At 33.6% G+C, this 10,028-nt stretch overlaps 1 protein-coding gene across 1 annotated transcript; it reads left to right on the top strand.

Annotated features, from left to right (window-relative positions):
• The first annotated feature begins 201 nt into the window (after positions 1-201).
• LOC132600553 (serine/threonine-protein kinase D6PK) lies at positions 202-8,110 on the top strand. The gene is made up of 3 exons (XM_060313788.1): positions 202-650; positions 1,332-1,573; positions 6,556-8,110. The coding sequence occupies exons 1-3, from the start codon at positions 297-299 to the stop codon at positions 7,355-7,357; spliced, it is 1,398 nt and encodes a 465-aa protein (XP_060169771.1). The 5' UTR covers positions 202-296; the 3' UTR covers positions 7,358-8,110.
• The last annotated feature ends 1,918 nt before the right edge of the window (positions 8,111-10,028 follow it).

Below are 10,028 nucleotides of genomic sequence, written 5' to 3' on the forward strand. Positions count from 1 at the left end.
GACTTTGACGGCCAATCCGCACAAAAAAAATGAAATATTTCGTCATAAAAAAAGCCTAATTTGTCTTAAAATCTGAATTATTACCGACAACGGAATATAATGAGCCTTAATTAAAACGTACTTCTGGGTCCAATGGTACCCAATATCTAGTACACAAACAACGGACTTTACGTGGCCCAATTACCTTTTTTCAAGGCCCAAAGCAAATTCCTCTACCCAAGGAAGAAAAAAATTTCACCTTCAAAAAGCTCTCAACATCTCCTCATTCTCTCACAATTCTTTCTTCACCAAAAAAAATGGAGCCATGGCTAGATGACTTAACTGATGACCTACAAAGCATTAGCTTCAACTCCACTACTACCACAACCACAACTACTACTACTACAACTGACATTAATCGTTCCACTAGTTCTGGTTCAGAAGCCACGTGGACTGCCAACTCATCATCTTCCAACTCTTTTATTAAACCACGCGCTGCTACGCCATCTGGTGACCCGTATTGGGATGCCATCACACGCGCTGTTTCTACTTCACCCAACTCTGCAGTTTCACTTACTGATCTACGGTTTCTTCATCGGCTTGGTTCTGGTGATATTGGCTCTGTTTATCTAGCCGAGATTAAAGCTCACGCGCCGCAGAGTGCGAAGACGGTAAGTGAAACTATTTTATGCGTAAACTCATAAATCCATGAACACTCTCTACAATTTCTTTTACTTTCTAGGATCGTTGTTTTGAATATGTAAATTTTATTTTTTAAAAATTAAAATTTTCATTTCTCAATATTCAGTCAAAAAGAAAGGTTTGACTGGCAATTTTTTTTTATTTTTATGGTTATTTTTTCATATGTCATTTAAGACATGTTTGGCCAAGAGAATTATTCACTTTTTTTTTTTTGAAAATTTCAAGTACTAACTCAAAATTGTATCTGGAATTTGAAAAGCACTAAAAGCTTTTTTTTTTTCACTTTTTTTTCACATTCAGTCCATTTAAATAACTAAATTTTCTTTTTGGGCAAAAAGTATAGCCAAACACAATTCTATCTTCGACTCTTCAAAAATTTCAAAAAGGTTGAAAAATATTTGGTTTCTTTGGCCAAACGTAGTCAATTATTGTAACTTACGCTTTTTACGCAGTTTTCAGTAAAATTTATTTCAAAAAAATTAAAAAAAATCATATCCCAATAATATAAATTGACTCTCCAAATTCGAAATGTGCTATATAAATTAGGACAGATGAATTATCTAGCAGCAACTCTATTTATAATATTAAAAAGCCTACTTTAACTATTAATTCTAACTCATTTTGATTTTCTTCAACTTTGAATTATTTAGGCGGCTTTCTTCGCTGCGAAAGTAATGGATAAGAAGGAACTAGCGAGCCGTAATAAGGAAGGAAGAGCAAGGACAGAACGGGAAATACTTGAAATGTTGGATCATCCTTTTCTTCCAACGCTTTATGCTTCAATTGATTCACCAAAATGGTCGTGTTTGTTAACGGAGTTTTGTCCCGGTGGTGACTTACACGTACTCCGGCAACGTCAGCCGTTGAAACGCTTCCCTGAATTCGCCGTCAGGTACGCTAATTTAGGTGATGGTGTTTGACTGGACATGTAATTTAAGAATGAAAGAAATATTTTGAAACCTGTAGGCTAAAATAAGTCATAATCCTTTGTTTCTCAATTTATGTGATACAATTCGAATTTTCAGAGTAATTTAGGCATTGAGTTTTTAAAATAAAATATACATATTTGAAACTATGTGAAAAGTATTACTCCCTCTGTTTGTTTTTATTTGTTCACTTTAAATTTTTCACGCTGTTTAAAAAATAATAAATGAATTGTATAATTTATCAATGTATCCATATTAATTAGTGCATATTATTATTATTATTAGATTTGAAAAATAATTTAAAATAATTAATTAATATTATGAGTAAAATAGTATTTTTTTTTCTTGATATGCTAAAATTGACAAGTAAAAATGAAAATATATTTTTAAAATAGTGGATAAATAAAAGTGAACGGAGTAAATATAACAATTGACTAGTTAAAATATAGGAGTATAAAAGTTAGATGAAAATATTACGATAAAAGAAAGACTCGTTTGAATATCGAATCGAAAGGATACTACATAAATTGAGATGAAAAAAAGTAGATATTTGTGGGCCATAAACCATTTCAACAAATAAGAAGTTTAAAGTCGAATATTTATTATATATAAAAAGTTGTCGCTGGCTGATTAAAAAGAAACGAATGCCATGTAGGGAAGGAAATTATTAGTACATTTAAACTATACATACACAACATAATATTGCAATCTCTTTTATTTTCGAAGTCGTTTTTTTTTTCTTGGTTCAATATTTTTAAAAGTTGTGTAAAACTCGAAGAAGATGACAGTGACGTGTCTGTGTGGGGGCCACCATCTGATGGAGGAGCTGGTGATTGTCAGTAGACTGTCATTTTCTTCTTCTCTTTACTGACGGAACACTGGATATATGGCGGACCGTCGCACACTTGATCCCTGAACAAAATGGTACTACTACGTTAGGAAGAAAATTAGTACTACTAGAAATTATGATTAGATTATTTTAAGTCGTGACCACACGTGCCCCTAATATGACTTTAAACTTCAAAGACTAAGTTAAAAGTCAGAATTTGAGTTCAGCCAATAACCACTCAACACGTGGATTCATACTAGAATTTTTACACACAATGTAGTTGGCCCATTTAAGTAACAAAGGTTGAGGAATTATGAGCCTGTTTGGATGGGCATATGCCTATAAGTTATAAGCTAAAAAAAAATAAGTTGGGGTAGTTTAACTTATTTTTTTTGGCTTATAAGTTGTTTTCAGCTTCTAAGCTGCTTTAGATAAGTTAAGTCAAATGAGCTCAATTATTTTTTTGAGCTTATTTTAAGTATAAAATGACTTTAAGCTGATCAGCCAAACACTCAAAAAAACTGAAAACAGCTTATAAGCAACTTATAAGCCAATCCAAACGGGCTCTATGACTTAAATTACAGCTTGGAGCCTGGGTCATACGAATTATTTAAGTGGAGAAAGATTAAAAAAACGAACCTATTATCCTGAGTTTAGAAAGCTACGATTGAGCATAAAGATTAATCATTTTTCAGTCGTAAAGAAATATCTTAAAAAATATAGTGGGGCGTGACCTCGAATTAATCAATCAAGTACGTAAACTTGTTTTATATTATAGTTTTGGGTTAAAAATACTTCAAATCTAGGGTTATCAAGTGGACAGCGTTATGCGATACTAGTGGGCGGTAGAAATTGATCAAAGGTGCGCGCAAGCTGATCTTGACACTACGATTATAAAAAAAGAAAACTTCAAAACCAGATGGTTTGGGGAAAACGTGTGTCCCATAATTTCTTTGGTGGGTTTATTAATCACCATTTAGTTGAAGAGTCTATTGAGCTTTTAATGACCATGATGGGAGTGGGCTATATTATTACTACATTATTTTCATTATAACTTTTTTATATAGTTGACTTGATGAGGTGCATGTGAAAAAGGAAAGAGCTAATCACGTGTCCCCAGCTTCATCTTCGTGTTTTTTTATTTTTAGAAGATTTTATAATATCAAAGTCGGTAAATCATATGATCTTAGTAATATTCTATCGTGTGATATGTTTTGGTAAATAACCGTAGGATTATTCTATTATGATTTTCACGGGTGTTGATTGGTGGTTGGTTAAAGAATTTACTCTAAGTGAGACATATCAAAATTTATTTTTATGAGCTTTGGAATTTAGTACACTAATGTTTAAGTATTACTAGTAACTTGATTCTGAATTTAACTTTTTTATATACTTCGTGAATTTCTTAACATATATATAAAATTTGTTGTTAAAAATCACACTTGGAAAAAATCAACATAGAGCCACTAAAATTTTGATTAGATAGTGTAGACTGTTGAATCATAAGAAAAAAGAATGAGTATCTTCTTTCTTAAGAAAGATAGTCTTTTTTGATGATTCTATGTAAATTTGTTTAATGAAATCAAGACAGTTAACTCTCCAATATTAAATTATATATTTGGTAATATCTAAATTTGAGATTCTATAAAACGTTAGTATTCTCGAGGGAATTGAGGTGGAAGACAAAAAATAAATAAGCTATGAGTCCAAAGTTAATTTGTGAAATGAGTAAATTTTTTCGAAAATTTGGTAGCTTGTCCAGTTATCATTCCCAAAATTAAGGAACAGTCAAACTGTCAAAAGTAATCAAGATTCAATTGCATTAACTTTTCCGGAATATCAGGGATTTGGGAATTTTAACACGGGGAATTTTACAAGTTTGACAACTTTTTTCTGAAAATGTTTTTAAGTGGCCCCATTACATTACAATAAGTTGATCTATATGGGGGGCCCTATATATTTTACTATGTCGATAATTGACAAATATGCCATATTGGTACACAAGCTATACAGATGATGACAACCTAAGCTATAGACCAAGAATAATGTGATTAGAAGGAAACTAGTGGAGATGATTCATCTCTAATTTCTATGGGTTAGTTTAGAATAGGTTAGTTTAGAAAGTAGTTTTGATTGAGCAAAAAAATCTGTCCTCTAGATCATTACTTTTTCTGACTTGACAAATTACTGCTTGAATTTGGATTTTATGATTTGGAATGACCTTTCTTTTGAATCCAGGATTTAGATTATGGGGGTTCAATCTTAAGAATTTTAGTATTGATCTCATTATATTTTAAAAGTTATGGGTTCATATCTACTATATATACAATTTTAATAATTTTTTACACATAAATTTATATTCCGTTTCAAATTGAACCCCTACTTAATAGGTTAGATCCGCCCCTGCTTTTGATTATATGATAACCCTCTTGTATCTCATGAACTATAGTTGAGTGATTTACATGAATGGTCTTGAACTTTTGACCTCGCTTATTCTATGAGAAAATTTTCAAGTTCAACAAGTTTGATTTTGGCCTTGAAGGTTTGCCCATCGGTCAGGCCGGGGTCAAAAGTTTAAGACCACCCATTTTCAAAATCACTGGGTGTAAATTCCTAGAATGAGTTGAGGTGCGCGAAAACTGGCCCAAACACTATGTTTTTTTTTTAAATAATAATAATCTGTTGATAAAGGGCCAAAATTTAAAAGAAATAAACATAAATATTTGTTTACATGAAATAAGACAAGTGAATGTTGAAAACAGTTTTAGACCGTATTCTCTTCAGTTCAAAAAGAATGTCCACTTAGTTTTTTTTTTTTTTTCAAAAAGAGAGTCCACTTACCAAACAAGAAAGAATTAACCTTATTTTTTCAGATTTGCCCTTATTAAATGTTAAGTGATCAAATCCTAATTCTATTTAATTAGGGACAGTTTAGTCAAATTATCTATTTTTACCTATGAGTTAGTATTTTTTGAAAGGGTATGAAAATGACTAAGTGGACACTTTTTTCCGAACTGGAGAAGGTATTACAGTAGGATAGTTGAAAGTATCAACTGATCACACCTAAAATAGTTGCCAGAAAATAAAGATTCATAATATCCAATTCTTGTCAAAATGCAAAATTACCTAACCTGAGCAGAATTATTGAGCTACAGAATCCTCCTTTCTTGGTTCCCATGTTTAGTGTTCTGCCTACAAAGTAAATACAAGGATATATTGCCTACAAAGGATATGCCTTGCTTGTGTAGGCCATACTTTTAACTAATTTGTGGGTGAGTTTGTTCTAACTACTTGTATTTTATTTTCATTTTGCTCAATTGCCATAACAGTTTCAAGTAAATTTCTTACCAAGTGGGAGTTAGCAGATACCCCGTGAAATTAGTCAAAGTGTGCTCACTATTATTAAAAAAGTATTATTTATCGAGATATAAGAAGGAAAAATCCCTGATAAAAACTACAATATGGAAATATTCTCCTCTTTTGTGGATATCCTATGAACTTTTTTTTCATATTAATTAATAATCTAGTACACGATGTAATGATGTTGCACTTGTGGAAAGCAACCAAACGAAGAGCACAAAAAGGAGTAGAGGACAGTAAAGTTGTGCCATGATATAGGGACAATGTTTCAAGGACCTACCTTTTTTAATCTTGCTACGTTGCATGGGGAAACAGTTGGGGGGCCAGGATATTCCCCAAAATAAAGTACTAGTATACACTTAGTATGCTATCTTTATAGAAGCATATTGGTCCCCTCCCCATATGATAATTAGGTGAAACTAAGTGCTTTGTGCACCTGCAGTAGTACCTCATTTTACTATGGTTCTTCTCTTTAATTCCCTCGTGCATCCATCATTTGTATCATGATTTTACCCCGAAAAAAAGTTTTAAAATTTGCTTCTTGTTTTGTTGTTTTATGGTAAATCATACGTCTTTTATATTAAACTAATGAGCCCATGGGCGGAGCTAGGGGCATGAGGGGGTTCATTCGAACTGCCCTTGCCTGGAAATTACGTTATATATACAAAGGATAGTTTATAATCCCCTTGAATTCTCCGTGCGTTTTTTTTTTTTTTTTAATATTTTGAATCTCAGTGAAAATTCTCATGGTATCTTCAGGTTCTACGCGTCGGAGGTGGTGGTTGCGCTGGAGTACATTCACATGCTGGGAATTGTTTACCGCGATTTGAAACCTGAAAACGTTTTGGTCCGATCGGATGGTCATATCATGCTCACAGACTTTGATCTCTCACTAAAATGCGACACCTCCACATCAACACCAGCTCAAGTAATTTCAACCCAAAGTACGCCTAATGGTGGACCTCAACAAAACGAGTACAAAATTGAACCACCAAAGTTCACATCTTCTTCATGTATCCTCCCCAACTGTATAGTACCTGCTGCTTCATGCTTCCATCTGAGAAGAAAGCGCAAGAAGAAGCCAGGCCAATTTGGTGGCCCCGAATTTGTTGCTGAACCAGTCGATGTTCGTTCAATGTCTTTCGTGGGAACTCACGAGTACTTGGCACCAGAGATTGTGTCAGGCGAAGGCCATGGTAGTGCAGTAGATTGGTGGACGCTAGGGATATTCATATTTGAATTGTTATATGGAGTAACACCCTTTAAAGGGATAGACCATGAACTAACTCTAGCTAACATCGTTGCTCGAGCCCTCGAATTCCCAAAGGAACCAACAATCCCAGCCCCAATTAAAGACCTGATATCACAACTTCTTGCCAAAGATCCAGCTAGAAGATTGGGGTCAACTATGGGTGCCTCAGCAATCAAACATCATCCATTCTTCCAAGGAGTCAACTGGGCACTTTTAAGATGTACATCACCACCATTCATTCCTCCTCCATTCAGTAAAGAATTCCTGTCTGATGGAAGTTGCCCTGATACCCCAGTGGAATACTACTAGCCTATATTACTTGGACTCTTCAAAAATTCCAAAAATGTACTACTGTTGGAGGATCAGACACGCACGCGACTCCTTTTGAAGGATCCAACATGCACCCAGCTGCATTTTTGAAAAGGAGCAACATAGCTACTAGGTAGTGTGAATAAAGATTCAAAAAGTCAAAATTTTTGGACCAGATAAGTTGCAGCTTCATTTCAAGAAGTCATTAGTGGTGGGACTTTTTTCGTGGAGCTTAATTACTGGGCTGGAGATAACTGGCTATTAAATCAATATTTATCAATATTGACCCCCACCTAAACGAATATGAGGCTATTGAAATGCAACAAAGACTGGTTTTTGTTGTTGGTTGTTAGCCTATGATCTCTTGTACATTATTATAGGTGGACAGAGGAAGGAAGGTTCATTTTCTACATCTTTTTCTGTTTGATAAAGAAGCCTGTTATCTCAAAGTCAATGCCTTTGTCGGTAACATTTGGATCCTGACAAAATACATGTAGACATTGATACACAAGCAAAGGACTGGTGGCTTGGAGGATTTGGTTGGGTGGGCGGTGGAGGGTCAAGGAATGGACCAGCATCATGTTTTTGCTAATCTTGTTCGTTTCCTTATGGAAAAGCATGATGTTTCCATGTGAGTTGTTTATTTATTAGGATCTTGTTAGGTTGTAGGGTAGTAGTCATGGGTGCCTTGTGAATTTTATAAATTATATAAATATTTCCACATAAATAATTATAATGGTATTATTAGTCCTCTCTTGGTGGTTTTGTTACTATTATACTAATTTTGTTAACACAGCAGATTATTCTGATCCAAGAGGGATGGACGTGTTCACTATGCATCTATTTTTGAAATCTCGATAAGAATGTTTCTAAAGATGAGTTTCCGTGGCGGAACACTTAAAAAAATCGTAAAATCTGGTGATGTTCAGATCAGCTTGTATACGCTATTTTGTCCACTGATACGAGAAAATACTTATCCTTTTGCACTGTGGCACATTATTTTAGTAGGGTTAGTTTTGTTTATTAATGCCTATTGGTGGTGATGAGCTTTCATGATTTGATTTGGTATATTGGTTTGTCTGATGATAATGATCATTGTTTTGACTCCCTTGGGTAAAGAGTTAATTATGGAGGAAAGTATAATCACCTTTTCTATTACTTTAAAAAGGAAGGAGATAAAGCTACTTTTGGCAATTTTGACTAATTGTGATCATTATAGCTTCATTAGAGAACAAACAAAACATAATTTGTAGCTTCTAATTGGAGTCTTGAGCTGTGTGATTGAAAGTTATTATGGCCATCAACTTTTGATACTGTGTAATTAGGAATGGCCTACTACAATTGACAAGTTTGGGTCTCTGCATGAGGGTCCTGGTTTCCTACAAAAGGAATGAGACAAAGTTGCAGAAGGGGATGGGTTTCAACAACTCACACTTAGCTGCCACATAAATTGTGTGCACGTTCAATTGTCAAATATCTTTTATTATTATTATTATAATTGTGGTGTTCTAATCAATTATAGTCATCTTGATTAATTTTTTGAAGTATCCGCTAGCTTCCACCAATATGGATATTGGAATAGGTAACTCTATTCATCAAACCTTAAAAAAAGAAAAGAAACTACGTAGTATATTTACCCTTGTCATGACATTCTATTTATCAAATATCAACAGTGTCTAATCGTGAATTTACCTTTAGTTGTGTCTATCAAACTGTGTGCAATACTCTCTATAGCTCAAAAATTTGTTAAATTCACTTTCAGACAGTTAAACATAGGGGTCTAAAAAAATCAAACTTAAAAAGATAAAATTTAGTATGACTTTTGTTTGATTTGGTTTGGTATTAAATTTAAAGAAATTGAATATACGGGTTGGTAGATAAGCCGTAATATATATCAAGTAGAGTGATAAAATCTCATAATACAATAAGAATACAAAATACAGGCTAGGCGTCAAACTAAAAAAAAATTGGTGAGCATTTGGAAAACACCAAAAATACTTATAACTTGTGGATCGAAGCGTAGACGAGCAAGCAAACCAAGAAAAAGTTGAAGTGTAGACGATCAAGCAAACCAAGAAAAAGTTGAAGCGTAGACGAGCAAGCAAACTAAGAAAACAGTGAAGTCCATCATAGAATAGTCGACTAGAAGTAGAAGACAACTGGATTGAGAGAAAACGACTTCTCTTGTGAAAGATGCCCCAAATTTCTTATAATTTTAAAGCTTATAAGTACTTTCAGTTTGACCAAATTGTTATTTCTAGTATCTTTTGTATTATCCAAAGTACTCTTCCTGTGACATAACTTATAATTACCTCTCCATTTTATTTTCGCCATTTGTCTTTTTTTATGTAAAAATAATTTTAAATTTGAAAGGGAGCCTTCGAGCAACGGTAAAGTTATCTCCGTGTAACCTATGGGTCACGAGTTTGAACCGTGGAAGCAGTCATAATGCTTGAATTAGGGTAAACTGTCCACATCACACTCTTTTGTGTGCATATTTCCCTGGATCCTCTATTAACGCAAGGTGCTTTGTGCACTAGACTGTTTTTTTTTTAAATTTAATTTTAATTAAATTTATATTTTTTGTTAATAGATTTAAGGACCATTCAATCGTATTAACTAAAAAAATGCTTATTTATACCTCTTTAGTTTTTACCAAACACGCTAATGA

The sequence above is a fragment of the Lycium barbarum genome, chromosome 6 (genome assembly GCF_019175385.1).
Source record: "Lycium barbarum isolate Lr01 chromosome 6, ASM1917538v2, whole genome shotgun sequence".
Lineage (NCBI taxonomy): Eukaryota > Viridiplantae > Streptophyta > Magnoliopsida > Solanales > Solanaceae > Lycium > Lycium barbarum.